Source organism: Phalangium opilio, unplaced genomic scaffold (genome assembly GCF_054372755.1).
Source record: "Phalangium opilio isolate 3A_F unplaced genomic scaffold, DU_Popi_V2 ptg000105l_1, whole genome shotgun sequence".
NCBI classification, from domain to species: Eukaryota; Metazoa; Arthropoda; class Arachnida; order Opiliones; family Phalangiidae; genus Phalangium; species Phalangium opilio.
Window position 1 is genome coordinate 1,629,146 of NW_028324207.1, and position 20,453 is coordinate 1,649,598.

General features: G+C 38.4%; 4 protein-coding genes across 7 annotated transcripts in view; 3 read left to right on the top strand and 1 right to left on the bottom strand.

Moving 5' to 3' along the window:
* Positions 1-4,054, top strand: part of LOC149625161 (chondroitin sulfate proteoglycan 4-like) — a 50,983-nt gene extending 46,929 nt beyond the window's left edge. The window contains exon 8 of the mRNA XM_089851935.1: positions 665-4,054. Within this exon, the coding sequence (XP_089708061.1) occupies positions 665-3,288 (2,624 nt within the window). The 3' untranslated portion in view covers positions 3,289-4,054. The remainder of the gene's footprint in view (positions 1-664) is intronic.
* A 700-nt stretch (positions 4,055-4,754) lies between these two features.
* LOC149625162 (uncharacterized) lies at positions 4,755-17,441 on the top strand. Its single transcript, XM_089852078.1, has 28 exons — positions 4,755-4,936; positions 5,050-5,148; positions 5,224-5,358; positions 5,424-5,572; positions 5,653-5,764; positions 6,406-6,644; positions 6,705-6,912; positions 6,973-7,131; positions 7,201-7,521; positions 7,581-7,823; positions 8,029-8,148; positions 8,212-8,328; positions 8,417-8,533; positions 8,605-8,718; positions 8,921-9,116; positions 9,384-9,447; positions 9,751-9,870; positions 14,420-14,531; positions 14,591-14,829; positions 14,890-15,097; positions 15,160-15,318; positions 15,388-15,708; positions 15,768-16,010; positions 16,233-16,352; positions 16,415-16,531; positions 16,622-16,741; positions 16,813-16,926; positions 17,124-17,441. The coding sequence occupies exons 1-28, from the start codon at positions 4,924-4,926 to the stop codon at positions 17,327-17,329; spliced, it is 4,485 nt and encodes a 1,494-aa protein (XP_089708204.1). The 5' UTR covers positions 4,755-4,923; the 3' UTR covers positions 17,330-17,441.
* LOC149625163 (snaclec ZK002 subunit beta-like) lies at positions 10,053-13,178 on the top strand. 4 transcript variants are annotated; one of them, XM_089851936.1, is made up of 7 exons: positions 10,053-10,846; positions 11,129-11,191; positions 11,299-11,823; positions 11,937-12,029; positions 12,109-12,243; positions 12,309-12,515; positions 12,594-13,178. In XM_089851936.1, the coding sequence occupies exons 3-6, from the start codon at positions 11,811-11,813 to the stop codon at positions 12,512-12,514; spliced, it is 447 nt and encodes a 148-aa protein (XP_089708062.1). In that variant the 5' UTR covers positions 10,053-10,846; positions 11,129-11,191; positions 11,299-11,810; the 3' UTR covers position 12,515; positions 12,594-13,178. The 4 variants fall into 4 exon arrangements, with proteins under 4 accessions (XP_089708062.1, XP_089708064.1, XP_089708063.1 ...); XM_089851938.1 differs by having other exon boundaries at positions 10,053-10,473; positions 10,563-10,846; positions 12,309-13,178; XM_089851937.1 differs by having other exon boundaries at positions 10,053-10,207; positions 10,263-10,846; positions 12,309-13,178.
* Positions 17,442-18,370: 929 nt separating the features above from the next.
* Positions 18,371-20,284, bottom strand: LOC149625164 (uncharacterized). The gene is made up of 2 exons (XM_089851731.1): positions 19,955-20,284; positions 18,371-18,912 (listed from the first exon to the last, which is right to left on the bottom strand). The coding sequence occupies exon 2, from the start codon at positions 18,909-18,911 to the stop codon at positions 18,597-18,599; it is 315 nt and encodes a 104-aa protein (XP_089707857.1). The 5' UTR covers position 18,912; positions 19,955-20,284; the 3' UTR covers positions 18,371-18,596.
* Positions 20,285-20,453: the final 169 nt, after the last annotated feature.

Genomic DNA, 20,453 nt, shown 5'->3' on the forward strand with positions numbered 1-20,453 from the left:
AAGTGAGCTAGAAATGCGTCAGATTATTTGTCACGAGTCTGCCTACGTTCTCCATACTTATTGCGTCACTTTTGGTTATTTCCATTTGCCTTTGGTAATAATCTATCTTATCAGCCAATTATAGTTTTTCTACAATATAAAAGTAAGTAATAACAAGCGGCAATAGATAGAAGGTCTCTAATGGAGTATCGTTACGCTTAAGTTACTATCTGTAGCGTTAGAACGTCTTTTTTAGTTTATGGCCCATTATTAATGATTGAGACGTTCTCAGCAATGTAATTCCGCGAGTCACGTAATCTAAGGAAATCTCCTTTATCTTTTTCCTTTTCAATACTGTCCCTCTCTCGAGAGAGAACATAATAAAAAAAGTTTCCTTACGTTTCGGTCCCTTTTTTCAGATCGAATCTTCGGTTTTTTTCTGATAGAGCTTGAAAGAAACACCATTAGTTTTGTAAGAGAATGAAAATACACCCTTAAGGTTTCGATACTCGGGTCGATATTTTCATACATCACTTGCTATTGTCAGATCTATACGGTATATAGATGTCGTTTTGAAAGATTGCGGGGTGCATCGAGGAAATGGCCGCTTTCCCTCCTCTTGCGGCGCGGTCATTTCTTCATACACGAATTCATTGTTGATTATTTTTCGTTTCTTTTATAACAGGGGACAGCGCCGGAGGTTTCAGATTTCAAGTAAATGATGGAACCAACTACGATTCACCTCATGTCTTCACGGTGACTGCTAGTCCGCTGAAACTAGTCGTTCTAGTCAATGAAAAGTTGTACATATTCCCGCGCATGCAACAGTCAATTACGAAAGATCATTTGAGCATTCGTACGAATGACTTGGAGAATGATCGTGATATCGTTTTCCACGTGACACAGCCACCTTCCTTGGGAAGAATTTTACTGGAAAGTCCGGATGGGACTTTAAATCCAGTTACTCAATTTACTCAAAAACAGATCGACAAGAACTTGGTTCTTTACGAACAAACGCATCCTTTGTCCGGAGTTTCGGCCACGGATTCCGTAATTTTTGACATCGAAACGGCGTACGCCGAAATAATGAGGAATTTTCAGTTTCAAATTGAGATATCCGTCGGTAATATCGGTTCCACTAACTACGAACAATTAGTGGTTTTGAAGAATTTGGAAGTTGAAGAAGGGGAAGAGATTGTTGTCAATCAAAAATACGTTAATGTCACGAAACTCTTGGAATTGTGGCAGAGAAAAAGCAAGAACGAAGTGTCCGAAATTTTAAAGATCTCCGTTCAAATTTTGCCTCGTAATGGATGGCTCGAACTGGAAGGGAAAAATATCACGGAACCAAATAAAGAAACATTTGGTCGGCAACAATTAAGGAAGAAGGAATTTCGTTATCATCATGATAATTCCGAAACATTCGAGGATGACTTTTCTTTGTCGTTCTTTATCGCGGGAGCCAACGGTAACCCCGACCTTCTCTTCATGAATGGAACTATCAACGTTACGGTAATCCCAGTCAATGATCAACCATTTGAACTACAAACCCTGGCTCCGAAAATAAAGGTCATTCAAGGACAAATAGTTGAAATAGAAGCTAGTCAGTTAAACACGACCGATAACGATGGTATACCGGAAGACATCATTTATGAAATCATCGAAAAACCGACTAACGGTATAATTGTTTACAAGTCAAATTTATCGGTGCCGTTGCATACTTTTACTCAAGATGATGTCGATAAAGGATACGTTTATTTCGTACACGATAAAAGTAGAGGGCACGGTACCTTCCATTTCAAAGTTAGCGACGGAAAACACAAAGCTTTTTATAACGTCTTCAATATACACGTCGTTCCTTTATCACTGGAACTACTGAACACGACCGATGTACACTTAGTACAAGGTCAAGCCGCTGTGTTTTTACAGTCAAAGAATTTGGGAGCTTCGACCAATGGTGATCATAACGAAATATATTACAACGTTACAGTTCCTCCCGTATTCGGGCGAATATTTATGAACGACGATATTACGTATCATTTTCGTCAAATAGACATCGATAACGAGGTTGTCATGTATATGCAATATAATTTTACCTCATCCGAAGATCATTTTGTGGTTACGATTTACAACCCCGAGAATACAATTACCGATCACATTGTAAACGTAACCGTTATTCCATTAGTTAAGCAGAAATTCGCAAACTTAATTTTTGGTAGCGTGACACCCTTAACGCTGGACAGTTTAGACGCCACAAAATTGGCAGAACAAACTAACAGCAATCCCCATTACGAAGTAACAAAGTCCCCTTCTTACGGATACCTGGCTTTGAGGAAGGGTTCCGATCGTGTCTCGAGGGAGGCCATCGAATCCGTGTCAGCTTTCACTCACGAAGATGTGGTTCGCGGATTGGTGGTTATCGTAGCACCCGATATGAACTCAACCGATAATGTGGCGATTGAGGACTCTTTCGAGTATCGTTTAACAGCGCCGAATGTTCAACCGGCTAACGGTAAATTCCAATACGCTTACCGTCACTTTCTACCGGAATTACCCATAGGTTCATCACCGCCCCATGATATCCTCGGTTTTAGCCCAACACCATTTTCCTTTCCTATGCCAACATCGACTGCGGTTTCCACAACTCAAAACTCCGGGTTTTTCAGCCCAAGTATTATTGGTAATGATGAGGTACTGATTATCGTGGTAGTAGCCGTTGTACTTGTCTTGACCATCGTGGTCGTGGCTTCCATAAAGTGTCGAGTGTCTAATAATAAACGAAAGAAAAGAGAGAAAAGGGCTTCCCAAATTGACGCTACTACTAAATTTCCCGGGTCATTAACGGCTCAGACTGACCTCGGTATACCGGACAGACTTCCGTCCAATGGCAGTATCTCGCTGTCAGACGATCTTCCACCTCCTCCCCCGCCTACGTCACCTTCCAGCACCGGAAGCGGGTCATGCGCGTCACCGAAACCCAGAACAATGGCAAACAAGAGTCGAAGAATGGAAGTCGACTCTAACATACCCCCTCCACCTCCTCCGTTACCTTATCTTACCGATGTGGGTGATTGGACAGAAGTGAGTGGTTCGGTACCCACGTGTAAAGTGACTCCCTTGTTAGGGCACGGGGAGACGGGTGCCAACAACTCGTCCGAACTCAAACGAGAATTCTTAGTGAACGAGCCATCGGATGTTAGCGAAAGCGACGACTGGCAGCATTACGACAGCGGTGTCGGAGCTGCGGGAGACGCGAGATTCGGTGTTCCCGTAAACCCACTTTTGGGTAAAAATCAGTATTGGGTGTAATTCATTCCACCTTTTCTTGTTTGAGAAAGTCCTCACTTTTCTCCAAAACTTGCAATCTGAGACACTCCGGTTTTCGTGTTTCCTTTTGGGTACACCAATCAGTCACGCCTACTTGGTGAAATATATTTTAGCACAAGTATAATAATTATACCACTTCATGTGTTATCCGACAAACTGGTTAACGCATATTGGTTTCTGGGTTCGGTTTGACCACGAACAATAAGTACGAGTCCTAAAAATTTTGTGGTAAAATTAAAATGTTTATGTAAGACTGTACAATTAAATCACCTTTAGGTCGCTAAGTGGTCTGGCATATCTATCTACACAATTGTGAAGAAATCCTCAAAGTTGTTCGAAAATAAAAAGGAAAACAAAAAAGAGAAGAGAAATATTTTTACAAAGCTTCGAAAGTTTTATGAAGAAAAGAGTTATTAATTTAAACCGTATAATATAATATATCATCGAAATTTTGTACGAAAATCAATTTTAAGTGTTTTTATATTAATATTAATCTTCGTATAAATTTGCCGCTAAACCGATGTGTAAACAAGCGCTGTAACATAACACTGTTGCCTTATGTTACAAAGAATAAATAAGATATCAGTGCCAAATTGTAAATATTGTGAACTTGCAAATAGGAAATATAAATATATCGTTTTGATTTGCTTCAAAATATATTTGGTCTCTTGTATTCTTTATTCATTCAATTTGAAAAATTGCTAATATTATTATGTACTGTTTTACATTATCTATTCTTAAGCTTATAAACGAGACGAAAATATTAGACAAAAATGGCGTAGAGTCACATTTTCAACCGATCTGATTTCAGGAAGAGGAAATAGACGTTGTACTCAAAATAAGTGTTCATCTGTTCCTTTCCACCAGGGATACATACAATCAGTGACATTTGATTCGGCGCTGCAACTAGCCTGGGGAAGCCTTATCAACGCCCCTATTGTCATCATCATTGTGCAAAACTTTACCTAGACGCAGGAAAGGTGCCACGAACAGCGAGATAGATTATTCGCCAGGTAAAATTCGTCATGCATAATTATTAGTCTAGCTCTTCCCACAAAACCGACTAGATACGTTGAGAAAATGACTACGCAATGATTCCAATTAGCTCTATGTATTCCAGGTTCCACACTGTATTATAACACCAATGATTCGCCTTCTTGGAATAAATTATATTATTTCCCCTCTATAATGAGTTTCAAATAATTAACCGGCATCGGAAATTATATTTCGTTATATTAGATTTAAGATTGCGATGAAGGCCAGTTCACACCATTTTTTGAAGTTTCTCTTTAGTGTGAAATAATATTAACCAATATTCGCCTTGTTGCGTTGACATTGCCACCTTTACTATTTGGCAATCTTATTTTTATCGTGTAATTTCCATGTAGCGAATACTACCGTGAAAAAAGGATGGCGTGATTCAACGTTTTGCAATTAGAAACCGGAGTAAAGGAAGTACATTTATTATCAGTCGGAAATGATCAATACACATTTAATCACTGCTGTTTAATTAATTTCCTGCAAAATTAGCTAACTCGTTATAAATGAGCCAAATTAAGTATCGAGTCCAATTCATTTTGAGTTCTGACACCGTTCACGACGGACGATTAATTCAAAATGCGAATACTTGGTAAGATACTTTTAAAATATAATTATGGTCTATGTTTAATTTGTTTCGAAATGAAAATTATACTCTTAAACAAAACTGATTATAACGCTTTCTAACTTGAACTTTCGGTGTAGTATTAGCTTTGGCAATAATTGCCGTTGCCGCCGCTGAATCAGAACCGGATCCCGTAGGAAATTGCAAATCAGGATGGAAGAAATTTGGGACCAGTAATGGTATTTAGTAACGCAAGTTACTTTTTCTAAAATATACGCGATAGTACGTAATAAAGTTCATGTAAAATTGAATAGAAGACTCTGCGAAATGTTACAAAGTTTTCACTCAAAACGACGAAAACGTTAGACCCATGGATTTCGATGATGCACTCCAATTTTGTCAAGGGCAAGATGGTCGATTAGTTACCATTCACAATCAAGATGAACAAGGTAGTAATTAGTGCGCTACCATAAACGCATAATGTATGACTTCGTCACAACGTCCAAATTCGTAGATTTCCTAACGGCCCTAGTGGGAGAGTCGGGTGTTCATGGATCAATATTAATTGGTCTCAAAAGGCCAAACAGATGGGCAAGGCATAAATGGGTAGACGGAACAAGTTTAAATAATTTCGAAAATTGGGTTCGTGGTGAACCGAGCAACGTACGTATAGTCAAGAGTCAATAACCATCCACGAATTACACAGTTTTAAGGCTTTATACCCTCGTCTTTGGCAATTACAGAGCAATGGTAATGAAGGTTGCGCGCAGATGCAAACTTACGAATCTACTGCCGGCCAATGGAATGATATTCCGTGCGACACAGAGAAGTTTTTCGTGTGCGAGCAAGAAACAGGTCAGTTTTTTTACTCCGTGTGGTTATGTAATAACCAACGGAGTAATGCGCTTGTACCCAGTTATTTAGTTAATTAGTTTGTGTAATGCATGCGAACAGGCAGTGCACGCGATGCCATGGAAATTGTTTGATAGATCCGTATGAATATACATTGTACCTGACCCATCAGTTTTAGGACCTTTAACCAGTTTTCGTATACATACACATGTATAGAAAGCCTGCCCTCATTGGAGCCCGATTTGTCGCGGTGGGGGGAAATTACATAGGCATCGGGAACATTTTCAATAGACAAGTACGTTAATAGATTTAGTTTGTTTTTTTTTTCAAACGAAATTGTGAAATTTGTTACTGAAAGGGTTTATTTGTTGATTTTCTACGAATTACGGAAAGAGAAAAATTGTATCCTAAACTAGATATGGCACCTTATAGTGTCGTGATCACTGTATCCCGCGAGTATTGAAGTGGACAGACCTTTATCAAGTTTGTGTGGCACTCTTCGTAACTTTAAAATGTATGCGAGATACTGTATCGCCTTAAATCGTTAGCACATCGGAAACCACACGGAGTTTTGCAAAATTATCTTTTTTCCTTGTTATTTGTAAATGACAGCACCAAATGATATTTCTCTCTTATTGCCTTAGATCCTTCTTTGCCGGCTTCCGAATCTGATTCCGATAGCGTCGAATGTCCCGAAGGTTTCACAAAGTACAGAGAAAGTTGCTATTCAGTATCGAACGAATCCAAAACTCGAGCCGAAGCCGAAGAAGAGTGCCAAGCCAAGTCATCTAATTTAGTTTCAATTCAAGACAACTTCGAAATCGCTTTCTTGAAAACGCTCGTTGAAGAAGGTCAAAATTATTGGATCGGACTACAAGCTAATGTAAAACGAAGGAACGTTTCTTGGAACACCTCTCTAACGATTTACTTATTTTGGGCGCAGCTCAAGGAACTGCACCTTTTCGAGGATAAGAAACGACATCAGCTTTCGTGGTCTGACAATCGCCCTGTTACCAACTTGGACTGGGACGAAGATGAACCTCATTACTCCAGCAACCAAGAAACGCAGTGTGTCCAATTGAAAAGTAACACGCGTTGGTCCATCGCGGATTGTGAAGAGAAGAAACCCTTTATTTGTATCAAACACAACAGTAAAAAAATCTTAATGAAATTTCATCGTAAATCAAATAGTTAAGACTTTTTCGGTTCAGAAATCTACGAGAAACAAGAGCCAGTCGAGAGTGTTTGTCCGATCGGTGGAGATTTTCGTGCACATATGATCGACGTAGGAAAAGAAAACTGTTACGTGCTGAACACTGGTAGCAGTCCAAGAGATTGGGAAGACGCCAGACGTTCATGCAAAGTTCGTGGTTAGTAATAATAGTCTTTGATTGACGTCATCAAGGATTTCCACTGATTAACAATATTCGAAATTTTAGGCGGTGACTTGGCTACTTTTGAAACACGAGATGAATTAAACCTTCTTCGTCCGTATTTGAACGATGCCCGTCACCAAATGTATTGGGTTGGAATCCGATCCATCAATAACCGCGGCGATTTCAAGACAATTAAAGGACAAAGTATTCCAGAAGACTTGTGGCATGACGGTGAGCCCAATTTGTTCAACTTCGAGAGGTGCGCCGCTGTCTACAGTCAAAGCATGCAACTTTACAACTTCCGTTGTTCCCATGATCACAATTTCATATGTGAAATACCCAAAATTCCACTTAACGAATCCTCAAATGATTTATCTTCAACGAGTAAGAGTTAACAGACCATTGATTCGATTGTTTTTAAATATTTGCGTATTAATATTAAGCCTGCGAGGACAATGAGTTCAGATGCAACAGAGGCAACGAGTGCATTCCACGCGAATACGTATGCGACGGTGATTATGAATGCGCCGATTGGTCGGACGAAACTCCAGAGCTTTGCGCCAAGAAAACTTGCGGAATAGATGAATTTAAATGCGCTAACGGCAAGTGCATTTCAGACCGATATGTTTGCAATGGTGGGCTCGATTGTCGCGATAATTCGGATGAGTCAATCGATATCTGCAACGGTAATTATTTACTAATCATGTTATTCTTTAAGTCTAATTTCTACAATTCAGTCGCAAAACACAACATTCATGATTATGTAATGCGATGGTGTTTTGTGTGCGTGTTTCTTTGTCACCCGGGGACCACGAAAAACAAGCGTGGTTAGAAACCGATTGAGGCAATTCTTCAAGTTATTAAAATTTTTATTGCTATAAATACTTGTAGAAAACCGGATTTGTTCCGATGAGAAATTTCTATGCGAAGTTGGCGGTGTGTGCATTTCCCGCGGTGACCTTTGCGACGGTTATGACGATTGTGGAAATGGAAAAGACGAGGAAAATTGCAGTAAGCTTCTCTCTGTGTGATTATTTTTCGTACTAATATTAAATATTTGCTTTTTTCAATTAGCACCAAAGGTTTGCGATTCCGATGAATTCCTGTGCGAAAATAAGAATTGCGTTTCGGCAACATTTAAATGTGACGGTGATGACGATTGCAAAGATAATAGTGACGAGAAAGACTGCGGTAAATATAAATAACATTGGATAATTAACGAACTGTTTCTAAGGGATAAGTAATAACTTTATCTCTCGTTAATATTTTAATTATTTAGAGAAGATAACATGCCCGATTCGCAAATGGCTTTGCGGAAACAACAAATGCGTTGCTGAAAGATACGTTTGCGACGGCGATAACGACTGCGGCGATAATAGCGACGAACAAAACTGCGGTAGTACTCTTGAATATTTTAAATTTCACCTTTGACTAAATAATTTTAATTACAAAAATTATTTCATATAGATAATGGTTGTAAACCATTCGAGTTCAAATGTGGAAATAATAAATGCGTTAAATCACGATATTTGTGTGACGGCGGCAACGATTGTGGCGATAATAGCGACGAACAAAACTGCGGTAAGATATCGATACCTTTACAACGAATCAAATGGAATCGCTTTTACCAAGAAACGATTTTACTATCGTTACTACGCGATTGACAATAAGTTATCCATTCTTATCAACGATGTACGGAGATCGTCGCTATTTCATTTTGACGACTGAACTATTAATATAATTTTATATCATTGATAATTTGTCATACTTCTTTCTTTTAAAGATAAAAGTGGTTCCGGTAGTGAAGATATAACAACGGCTGCTCCAGATATTATACGTCTTTTTTCAATTTCTCCAACGACCGAAGAATCGATAATAAATGAAATTACCAACATCGATGGTAACATCGACTCCGATAAAGATTCTATCGAAGTCAATAACGAAAACAATGATTTGAAATCAAAAATCTCAAATTCATTGTTCGATTAAAATATGTATGGCGCCTATATTACGATTGTCATATAAAGATATATAAATTTCTCAACTAAAAATAGTTATTTGATTTAATACCTTAATTCACTTACTTTTAATTTTCACCGCCTCAACATTTTTTTACAATCTCTCTCGCCTATGTACGTCTTTATAAGACAAATCATATGAATTCCCGTAATCTACTTCTGATATTACAACTGAGAGATCGCAACCTCGCTTTCCGTTAAAGCTAACCTAACCCAAGCCTAATTTAGCTCTGTCCTATGCCTGAATCCCATGTGTGGAGGTCAGGTTGCCGTCTTATCAAAGGTTATACACGTAAATCCACTCTATTTAAATTAATCAAAGCCCCACGATAAAAAGTTATGGGAAATATAACTTAGGTCATCGTCGTAAAATATTTCCAAACTGTTAAGTCTAATTTCCAAAGTTAAAAACTTAAAATAACATGGATAAAGGACGCGCGTGAAAAACATTCAACGCTCTACAGGATGTGCAACTCCCAATGTTAAAAAGTAGACAAGGCCACCAGTCCTGGAAAGCACTGTGTGAAAAATGAAAAAGTAGTGGATAAGAAGTAAATGAACCGAAGTTGTCAACTCCTATTGTTTTAATGTTAAGGGCAATTTCCCATTACCCCCTCATTTACTTCTGACTGGACATAAGAAAAAAAATGTTCTCCTTCTAGCAGGCAACGCTCAGGAGAAAATTGACGGTAGCGCACAAACGCCCGTTTCCAAGGCCTGTTTTTCTTTGATATTTCATGCAAGGCACTGGCATCGATTTGTCGACTCTTTTAGTATAGGAAGAATTGTATCTGCTTTAGAGTGACAAATGTTTTTCATTCGTGCATCCCCATTCGTGGGAAAAATAGTTTCAATTACAAGGGTTCAATGGATCACTTGTCTAGAATCTTACTACATGGTCTAATGTCTATGGGGTGGATTGAGAAGGGTGACTGACAAAAAATAAGAGTATGAAATTGCCAATATTTTATGCAAATGTAATGCGAGCGTTATTTTGATTAAAGATCGATTTTGAAGAGATGATATTATTATATTTCGATTTCCCGACTACAGTAAGCCTCTCTTGAAAAATCAACATTCACTATTGTATCGATAATATTATTTTAGTATTTGACATGGTACAAATTCATTGGGTAATAATACTGTTAAATGTTAAAATCAGACAAGCACAGCGAAGTGATTTCCCTAAAAGTTAAACGAAGGACGAGCAAGGAAAAGAAAATTTCCCTCATTTTCATTTGGTACTTGTCCGTTTTGTGTACTGTCAAAAGAAAGAGGCAGCTTTACAACCACGCTTTTCCTTCATCCCATCGAAATGGTCTGTTCATTTGATTTTTCAAACTTCAATCAAATGTTCTTCTGAGCTTGTAAACAATTCGTACGTTTTGACTGGTTTATTGAGACAAGCGGTAAACAGAACCAAGCCACGAGTGTTGTGTGATGTTCTCTATTGGGACAACTGTATTTTGTATCTTGTAAACTGTTGTTGGAATTGTTTATCCCACCAGAACCCCTGGGCCTGTTTATATCTTCCTAGCTAAATTCCCAACACCGCCTTCGTATTTCATTGGTTTTCTTGCAAAGGTGTTGGCAGTGCCCTACGCTTTACTCTAAAAGTTTGACCGTGACCCTATTGAAAAGGAGGGGAGGAATACATCTAATAGGAACCATTGTGCTTTCATATATCCCACGTTAATTTCTAATGGGCTTTTGTGGGCCGGGCTTGAGTGCAGTCGGCCGTGCTTCATAAATAGTGGTCGGCGTTTGGACAAGATAATCCACAGAATTTTGATTAATCAGTTATCCATGGATAATAATCAGATAATTATTCGTGATTATATTGCATTAATCATAGATTTCCCGTGGATAATTTCAAATTATGGATAAAGATAAAACAAACAGATATTATCCTATCCAATTGCCGACCACTATTCATAAATCTGACTTATTACTAATTGTGATTTCATTGGTAGGAACCAACGCGAGCACCTTGGCACGCGCAAGTGCAAAGTCCGGCGAGATAAATTATTCGCGAGGTAATATTCATCGTACATAATGATTAATCTAGCTCTTAACACAAAATCGCCTAGATTCGTTGAAAAGATGGCTACGCAATGATTCCAATTAGCTCTATGTATTCCAGGTTCCACACTGTATTACAACACCAATGATTGACCGTCTTGGAATAAATTATATTATTTCCGCTCTATAATGAGTTTCAAATAATTAACCGGCATCGGAAATTATATTTCGTTATATTAGATTTAGGATTGCGATGAAGGCCGGTTCACACCATTTTTTGAAGTTTGTCCTTAGTCTGAAATAAAATTAATCAATATTCGCATTGTTGCGTTGTCATTATCACCTTTACTATTTGGCAATCTTAGCACATTTTTTTCGTGTAATTGCCATGTAGCGAATACCACCGTGAAAAAAGGATGGCGTGATTCAACGTTTTTCAATTAGAGAATGTGTGATGACGGATTAAAGGAAGTACATTTATTATCAATCGGAAATGATCAATACACATTTAATCACTGCTGTTTAATTAATTTCCTGCAAAATTAGTTAACTCGTTATAAATGAGCCAAATTAAGTATCGAGTCCAATTAATTTTGAGTTCTGACACCGTTCACGACGGACGATTAATTCAAAATGCGAATACTTGGTAAGATACTTTTATAATATAATTACGGTCTATGTTTAATTTGTTTCGAAATGAAAATTATACTATTAAACAAAACTGATTATAACGCTTTCTAACTTGAACTTTCGGTGTAGTATTAGCTTTGGCAATAATTGCCGTTGCCGCCGCTGAATCAGAACCGGATCCCGTAGGAAATTGCAAATCAGGATGGAAGAAATTTGGGACCGGTAATGGTATTTAGTAACGCAAGTTAATTTGGAAAATATACGCTATCGTACGTAATAAAGTTCATGTAAAATTGAATAGAAGGCTCTGCGAAATGTTACAAAGTTTTCACACAAAACGACGAGAATGTTAGACCCATGGATTTCGACGATGCACTTCAATATTGTCAAGGGCAAGGTGGTCGATTAGTTACCATTCATAATCAAGATGAACAAGGTAGTTATTAGTGCGCTACCATAAACGCATGATGTTTGACTTCGTCACAACGTCCAAATTCGTAGATTTCCTAACGGCCCTAGTGGGAGAGTCGGGTGTTCATGGATCAATATTAATTGGTCTCAAAAGGCCAAACAGATGGGCAAGGCATGAATGGGTAGACGGAACCAGTTTAAACAAGTTGGGAAAACCAAAATATTACCTCTCCGAGTCAAGAGGTCTACTACTACAAACTTATTTACCCAGATATGGAGTTATTTCACTTTTTTGAAGTAAAAATTTACGAAATATTGAAGTAGTATTCCAAACATAGCAAACAGTAAAGTAGACGACATTTTACATCCAATAAGGATAAATCTTGGACACATGGAAATCAGTCAATGGGGAAAAGAACAGGAAATGAAGTCTACGCTTCAGCTGTTTACCCTATATTCTGGTAGCTACATTCACAACTGGTTTTCAGTGTAAACACAATCGTCTCGTCTCACCTCAACAATATTCTTAGTTTGCCAACACGAATGTTAACGTTAAATAACACCAAAGCTAAATTATACCCAGACGCACTAATAGTCATAGCGCACCGTAAAGAGAATAAAAAGTCTGTAGCTACTCGTTTACCACTAGCCCTTTTACTAATCTAATTGCCACCATGATCTTTTCTTCTATTATAAAATCTTTACCTGATTATTTAAGAGTGTATTTAACTTTCGGCTCACTCTGAACCGTTAATGTCTCTTCATTTCAGACACGAAAATCAAAGCCAAAAGTTTACTTCACTTCAGGCCTCAATAATTTACACTTTGTTTCACTAAGCCTATTGCGGATAATACTTGTTTTACCCGCCGGAGTCTAGGTCTTAGGTTTCTTCATGAAGTCACTAAACCAAGGATTATTCTATATACAGATGTCGTATAGCTTAAGTAATATATAAACAGCCATTTCAAATAACAATATTAAAAAAAATCTTTGGAATATCAAAATGAAACAGAGCTTTAAAGCTACAAAACTACTAAATGCATCATAATTACGAAAAATACTTCCACATATTCACTTTATATTATGTAAAAAGGGAATATTAAGGTTCTGTATGATTTCTTAACACATCAACACAAGGCTAACTGCTAACGCGACGCACTAGTGTAACAACGGACGGACACACACAGACAAAAAAATAAGCTGCTTTTTAACTCTTTCCGTATTAATTTTGAGATGAGAAACAAGATTATCTTAAATATTAAAATAAATATAATTAATATTAAATATTTTCTTCGTCAGTTGTTTGCCTTATTGAACGTTACATCGTTTTGATATAGAACAATTAAACATTCTAGAGAGACTTGACTAATATTGGCGTTTGAAATGAAGCATACGCCGGTTGCTTCGACTTACTCAAATAGGTAGTATATAAGGGATTCGAATCGCGGCTGTAGATAAGAACATCGCAATTGCGTGAACCTTGGAGGAAGACCCCTCCATTGGAAGGCTAGACGTTTCTCGTAACCCTAGCCGATCGCCGCGTATGTCTTAACCTTAAGGATGTTGGTGGTGTTAGAAGCCAGGTGTACAGACTGGTGTCCATGTGGGATGGACAAAAACAAAGACCAGAAGATGGTTGTGTTAGAAACCAGGTGTACAGACTGGTGTCCATGTGGGATGGACAAAAACAAAGACCAGAAGATAGTGGTGTTAGAAGCCAGGTGTACAGACTGGTGTCCATGTGGAATGGGCGAAAGACTAGAAGATGGTGGTGTTTAGAAGCTAGAAAGTTCAGACTGGTGTCCATGTGGGGTGGACAAATGAACAGTTGTTAGACAGACAATGGAGTTATAGCCTGTAAGTGGAATACAATTTCCGGGACTGTAAATGCGGTCTGGAAATTGAATACACGTTTGCTCCGATCTGCAAACTGCGAACGCGGTCACGTGGGTATAACAACGGACAGACAGACAGACAGACAGACAGACAGACAGACAGACAGACAGACAGACAGACAGACAGACAGACAGACAGACACGTCGAATTTAGAACCTCTCCGTGACATACGTCACTCGGAGAGGTAATAATTTCGAAAATTGGGTTCGTGGTGAACCGAGCAACGTACGTATAGTCAAGAGTCAATAACCAACCTCAAAGTACATAGTTTTAGGCTCTATACCCTCGTCTTTGGCAATTACAGAGCAATGGTAATGAAGGTTGCGCGCAGATGCAAACTTACGAATCTACTGCCGGCCAATGGAATGATATTCCATGCGACACAGAGAAGTTTTTCGTGTGCGAGCAAAAAACGGGTCAGTATTATTATTTGTAAATAATAGCACCAAATGATATTTCTCTCTTATTGACTTAGATCCTTCTTTGCCGGCTTCCGAATCTGATTCCGATAGCGTCGAATGTCCCAATGGCTTCACAAAGTACAGAGAAAGTTGCTATTCAGTATCGAATGAAGCCAAATCTCGATCCGAAGCCGAAGAAGAGTGCCAAGCCAAGTCATCTAATTTAGTTTCAATTCAAGACAACTTCGAAATCGCTTTCTTGAAAACGCTCGTTGAAGAAGGTCAAAATTATTGGATCGGACTACAAGCTAATGTAAAACGAAGGACCGTTTCTTGGAACGCCTCTCTAACGATTTACCTATTTTGAGTGCAGCTCAAGGAACTGTACCTTTTCGAGGATAAGAAACGACATCAGCTTTCGTGGTCTGACAATCGCCCTGTTACCAACTTGGACTGGGACGAAAATGAACCTCATTACTCCAGCAATCAAGAAACGCAGTGTGTCCAATTGAAAAGTAACACGCGTTGGTCCATCGCGGATTGCGAAGAGAAGAAACCCTTTATTTGTATAAAACACAACAGTAAGAAAATTTTAATGAAATTTCTACGTAAATCAAATAGTTAAGACTTTTTTTCGGTTCAGAAATATACGTGAAACAAGAGCCAGTCGAGGGTGTCTGTCCGAACAGTGGATATTTTCGTGCACATATGATCGACGTTGGAAAAGAAAACTGTTACGTGCTGAACACTGGTAGCAGTCCAACAGATTGGGAAATCGCCAGACATTCCTGCAAAGAACGTGGTTAGTACTAATAGTCCTAAATTGACGTCATCAATGATTTCCACTGATTAACAATATTCGAAATTTTAGGCGGTGACTTGGCTACTTTTGAAACACGAGATGAATTAAACCTTCTTCGTCCGTATTTGAACGATGCCCGTCACCAAATGTATTGGGTTGGAATCCGATCCATCAATAACCGCGGCGATTTCAAGACAACTAAAGGACAAGGTATTCCAGAAGACTTGTGGCATGACGGTGAGCCCAATTTGTTCAACTTCGAGAGGTGCGCCGCTGTCTACAGTCAAAGCATGCAACTTTACAACTTCCGTTGTTCCCATGATCACAATTTCATATGTGAAATACCCAAAATTCCACTTAACGAATCCTCAAATGATTTATCTTCAACGAGTAAGAGTTAACAGACCATTGATTCGATTGTTTTTAAATATTTGCGTGTTAATATTAAGCCTGCGAGGACAATGAGTTCAGATGCAACAGAGGCAACGAGTGCATTCCACACCGATCAGTATGTGACAGTGATTATGACTGCGCCGATAGGTCGGACGAAACCCTTGAGCTTTGCGCCAATAAAACTTGCGAAATAGATCAATTTAAATGCGCTAACGGCAAGTGCATTTCGGACCTATTTGTTTGCGATGGTGGGCACGATTGTAGTGATAATTCGGACGAGTCAATCGATATCTGCAACGGTAATTATTTACCAATCAAGTTATCCTTTAAGTCTAATTTCTACAATTTAGTCGCAAAACACAACATTCATGATTATGTAACCTAGCTTTGCGATGGTGTTTTGTGTCTGTGTGTTTATTTGTCAACCGGGACCACGAAAAACAAGCGTGGTTAGAAACCGATTGAGGCAATTCTTCATGTTATATCGATTTTCATCGGTGATTCGATATAAATACTTTTAGAAAACCGAATTTGTTCTGATGAGAAATTTCTATGTGGAGTAAGCGGTATGTGCATTTCCCGCGGTGACCTTTGCGACGGTTATGACGATTGTGGAAATGGAAAAGACGAGGAAAATTGCAGTAAGCTTCTCTGTGTGTGATTATTTTTCGTACTTATATAAAATATTTGCTTTTTCAATTAGCAACAAAGGTTTGCGATTCCGATGAATTCACGTGCGACAATAAAAAATGCGTTTCAGTCAAATTTAAATGTGACGGTGATGACGATTGCAAAGATAATAGTGACGAAAAAGACTGCGGTAAATATACATTAGAGAAATGTTCATAAACATTACCTCATTTAGGGATAAGAAATAACTTCATCTCTCTTTTATATTTTAATTATTTAGAGGAGATAACCTGCCCGATTGACAAATGGCTTTGCGGAAACAACAAAAAATGCGTTGGTGAAAGTTACGTTTGCGACGGCGATAACGACTGCGGCGATAATAGCGACGAACAAAACTGCGGTAGTACTCTTGAATATTTTAAATTTCACCTTAGACTAAATAATTTTAATCATAAGAATTATTTCATACAGATAATGGTTGTAAACCATTCGAGTTCAAATGTGGAAATAATAAATGCGTTAAATCGCGATATTTGTGTGACGGCGACAACGATTGTGGCGATAATAGCGACGAAAAAAACTGCGGTAAGATATCGATACCTTTACAACGAATCAAATTGAATCGCTATTACCAAGAAACGATTTTACTATCGATATTACGCGACTGACAATAAGTTATCCGTTCTTATCAACGATGTACGGACATCGTCGCTATTTCATTTTGACGACTGAACTATTAATACATTTTTATATCATTGCTAATTTGCCATATTTTTTAAAAGATAAAAGTGGTTCCGGTAGTGACGAAACAATTGCGGTTGTTCCAGATATTATCGATCTTTTGCCTGGTTCTCCAACAACCGAAGAATCGTTAATAAATGAAATTATCAGCATCGATGGTAACATCGACACCGATAAAGATTCTTTCGAAGTCAATAACGAAAACAATGATTTGAGATCAAATATCGCAAATTCATTGTTCGATTAAAAAAAGAACATCGTGTATATTATGATTGTCAAATAGAGTTAAGTAAATTTCTCAATTAAAAATAATGGAGTTTGAAGCAATACTTCAATTCTATGTCGCCTTTTAATTTTCACCAATTCAACTTTATTACAATCTCTCTTTATAGGACAGATTATATAAATTTCCGTTACCTGCTTCTGATCAGGGTTGTTAATGGTCTTAGTTCTGATATAGCAATTAAAGACGGCAACCTAGCCCCCCCCCAGTAAACCCTACCTTTGACTGTATTTAAATTAATCAAAACCCCATCATAAAAAGACGTAGAACAAAACTGTATTTTTTACTTACATGATCGTCGTAAAGTATTTCCAAGTTCTTAAGCCTAATTTCCCGCGTTGCTTGCAATACCAATTTAGGGGCGAACTAAAATAACTTCTGAGTTTGTCTATGGCGTGTAATGGTGAATTGAGAATTAGAAATAGAGATATATAAGTTGAAGGGGGGAAATGTCACAGTTGGGCCAGCCAATAAACCTAGCCGCTTTTCATCCTCCTTCCGTGCGGGCGCTGAAGAACTCTATGCTAAATTTCCCGCACAATATGGCGCCTAGGCTGGGACTAGCGAAACCCCGCCCCAAAAGCTCTCCTTCCCCCCCCCCCCAAATTGAAATAGCTCTATTGGCAATATTTCATACAAATGTAATGTGAGCAGAGAGGAGAGAAAGAGGGAGATAGAAACGCGCTTTATAAAATCCGCCGAAAAATGGGAAAATAGGGGGTAGTAAAAGGAATTTTCGGTACGTTTCGTAGTTTAGTTTTAGACCTTTGCGCATGGGGAATTGACCTCCTCGCCTTATCTCTGTCATCCCCTACCTCAACTGTGCGCGAGAGAGCAGCGCATAGGCACCGCGGTGTACCCTAGATTTACCCCCGTTTTCACCACGCATGGATCACGGCTGCCTATACTGATTCTCTCTCCCTCTTTCTCTCCTCTCTGGTGAGAGTCTTACAAAAAGCCTCTCTTGAAAATAAACACGCACAAGTGTATTAAAATTTTTATTTGACACGGTACAAATTCGTGGAGTAAATTACTGTTAAACATTAAAATCAGATAAGCTAAGCACTGCGAAGTGATTTCCCTAAGATTTTAACGTACAAGGGACTAGGGGGAGTGTCGAAATTTTCTGGCATTTTCTGTTGTTGGTATATGTCCGTTTCTGCGCACTGTCAAAAGAAAGGGGCAGTTTTACAACCACGCTTTTCCCTCAATTGTCTGTTCATTCGGTGTTTTAATATTCGATCACGTGTTCATCTGAGCTTGTAAACAATTCGTACGTTTTGACTGGTTTATTGAGACAAGCGGCAAACGGAAAACAGAACCAAGCCACGAGTGTTGTGTGATCGTCTTTCAGTATTTTGTCTCTATTGGGGCAACTGTATTTTGTATCTTGTAAACTGTAGTTGGAATTACTTATCTCCCCGGAACCGCTGGGCCTGTTTATATCTTCCTTACTATTACCAACACCGCCTTCGTATTTCATTGGTTTTCTCGCAAAGATGTTGGCGGTGCAGTAATCACGAATGAAGTACACGCTGCTGGCCATTCTGTTAAAATGAATTTAGCTTCGTCAAGGGCATATAGAAGTAAATGAAAGTGAGGCAAACCAGTACCGGGTGTGGCGCTATAAGAACTCTACTCTATTATTATAATCTCCTTGGAACAAATCTATATCTATATAAATCAAAGTCCTGACTGACTGACTCACTGATAATCAACGCCCAGCCCAAACCGCTTGCCCTAGAAGGCTGAAAATTTGCAGGAACGTTGCTCATAAGTAGTAGGCGCGTACTAAGAAAATTTTTTCCAATCCGCCTCCATCTTAAAAAATGGCGCCCAGAAATGTAAAAAAATCTTCTCTATGCAACAAAGTCCGCGCGTTTCAACCGATTTCAAAAATATTTAGTACACTGGTTTCCTTTAACCTATAGACGGGCTGAATGGTCCTTCGGGTTCGATTTGTTGCCATCTTTTTAAATGGCGGCAAAAAACTTAAAAACCCTTCTTTATGGAATAATGTCCGCGTGAAAAGTAATAAAAAATGTCCCGACGGGCTGACGGGCAACGCCGAGTGCCTTCGCTCCTAGGGTGCTACAAAAATAGTAGTCATCAGAAAAATCTATCCATTCTTTATATCCTTTTGATAGAAGTTCTTATTACACGCGAGCGACGCCGCGGGTAACAGCTAGTTAAAATATAAATTCTAACGCGTTCCCTTCCAGATCAATCCCTTAATTCATTCAAATGAACAAACCGAATTGACTAAATATTTTCGTATTTTAAAGTTAAAATAAAACAAGATAACTGGTAATATTAGAGTGATCAGCTAGTGATTGGTCTCAAGCCCTAAGAAACGTAGCAGTGAATGTGAAAAATATTAAGACTTTGGTTGGGAGGGTCACTAAAATTAAGAGGCTTTCATTAACCTTCCCAGTACCTTTCTCACTTTCTATTATTTCTATTTGCCTTTGGAAACATTCTGATTCACATACGAAACGAAACTTTATGCATTTACTAACATCATAAACATTCGATGTAAATTTTCCATAACTCCAAATATATTAGATTAGTAATTTTTTTTAAACTTACCTGTTAACCTTTACGAGCAAATTAATAGCTTATTGACATAAACAAAATTCTAACGCATCTATACTACGATGTTCAAAAAATTTATAGCCTAGCTACAGTTTAATCTAATCTTCAGTAGGACCAGTGTGTACTTTGTTTTCGTCTGATGGCTAATTGAATTAGGAAGCCCCTCAAAAACCCTTTCTATTTGATATTTCTTTTTGCGGATGAGGTGAAAAGATTACCATTTTCTCTTTGGGTATTGTCAGAGATTACACCTGTTCTTGCAAGTATCAAACAACTTAGATATCAAAAAAAAAAAAAATCATTGTAGGCCTGAAACACAAAGAAGAAAATTTGAAGATTAGTAGAGTTAAAACAAGAAGTGATATCTAGTTTATTAGGATGAAGGTATAAGATGCCTAAGTATTCGCGCGCAATAGTCCCAGTCCCCCTTTCAAAATACAAGGGGGGACGTAAAAGGAGGCCCCGGGCTATTTCGCCTCTCCTCAGTTGGAAC